The 541-nt window shown below is 46.2% G+C and overlaps 1 protein-coding gene across 1 annotated transcript in view; it reads left to right on the top strand.

Annotated features, from left to right (window-relative positions):
* Positions 1-541, top strand: part of LOC109843981 (phospholipase D alpha 1-like) — a 4560-nt gene that overhangs the window by 3460 nt on the left and 559 nt on the right. The window contains 2 exon segments of the mRNA XM_020412986.1: positions 1-377; positions 537-541. The exon segment at positions 1-377 is cut by the window's left edge and continues 25 nt beyond it; the exon segment at positions 537-541 is cut by the window's right edge and continues 559 nt beyond it. Coding sequence (XP_020268575.1) covers positions 1-377; positions 537-541 — 382 coding nt within the window.

Raw genomic sequence — 541 nt, 5'->3', positions numbered from 1 at the left:
TCTGAACTTGGTCCCCATCGAGATAGCACTCAAGATCGCAAGCAAGATCAAGAACGGGGAACGGTTTGCGGTTTACATAGTGACGCCAATGTGGCCAGAGGGGAAGCCGGAGGGAGAGAGCGTGCAGGCAATATTGCACTGGAATCGGCAGACAATGGAGATGATGTATGGGATTGTGGTGAAGGCTATTGAGGATGCTGGATTGGGCGGGAAAGTTCATCCCTGTGATTATTTGAATTTTTACTGTTTGGGAAATAGGGAGTTGCAGAGGCCGGGGGAGTACGTGCCACCCGAGAGGCCGGAGCCAGAGTCAGATTACTGGAAAGCTCAGGTTAATCGGCGGTTCCTGATATATGTGCATGCCAAGCTTATGATTGGTGAGAACTCGAAAACTTCGCCTAAATTTTATTCGTCGGTCCACTTATTTGTTCAGATTCTTAAAGTCTATCTAAGCATAACTAACAACTAAAGCTTCGAAGTTGTGACAAAGTCATACACTACTTATATTCTCTAACAAAGATTCCTTCAACCTGCAGTGGAT

The sequence above is a fragment of the Asparagus officinalis genome, chromosome 5 (assembly GCF_001876935.1).
Source record: "Asparagus officinalis chromosome 5, Aspof.V1, whole genome shotgun sequence".
Classification (NCBI taxonomy): Eukaryota; Viridiplantae; Streptophyta; class Magnoliopsida; order Asparagales; family Asparagaceae; genus Asparagus; species Asparagus officinalis.
This window is presented reverse-complemented; position numbering and strand designations above follow the sequence as displayed.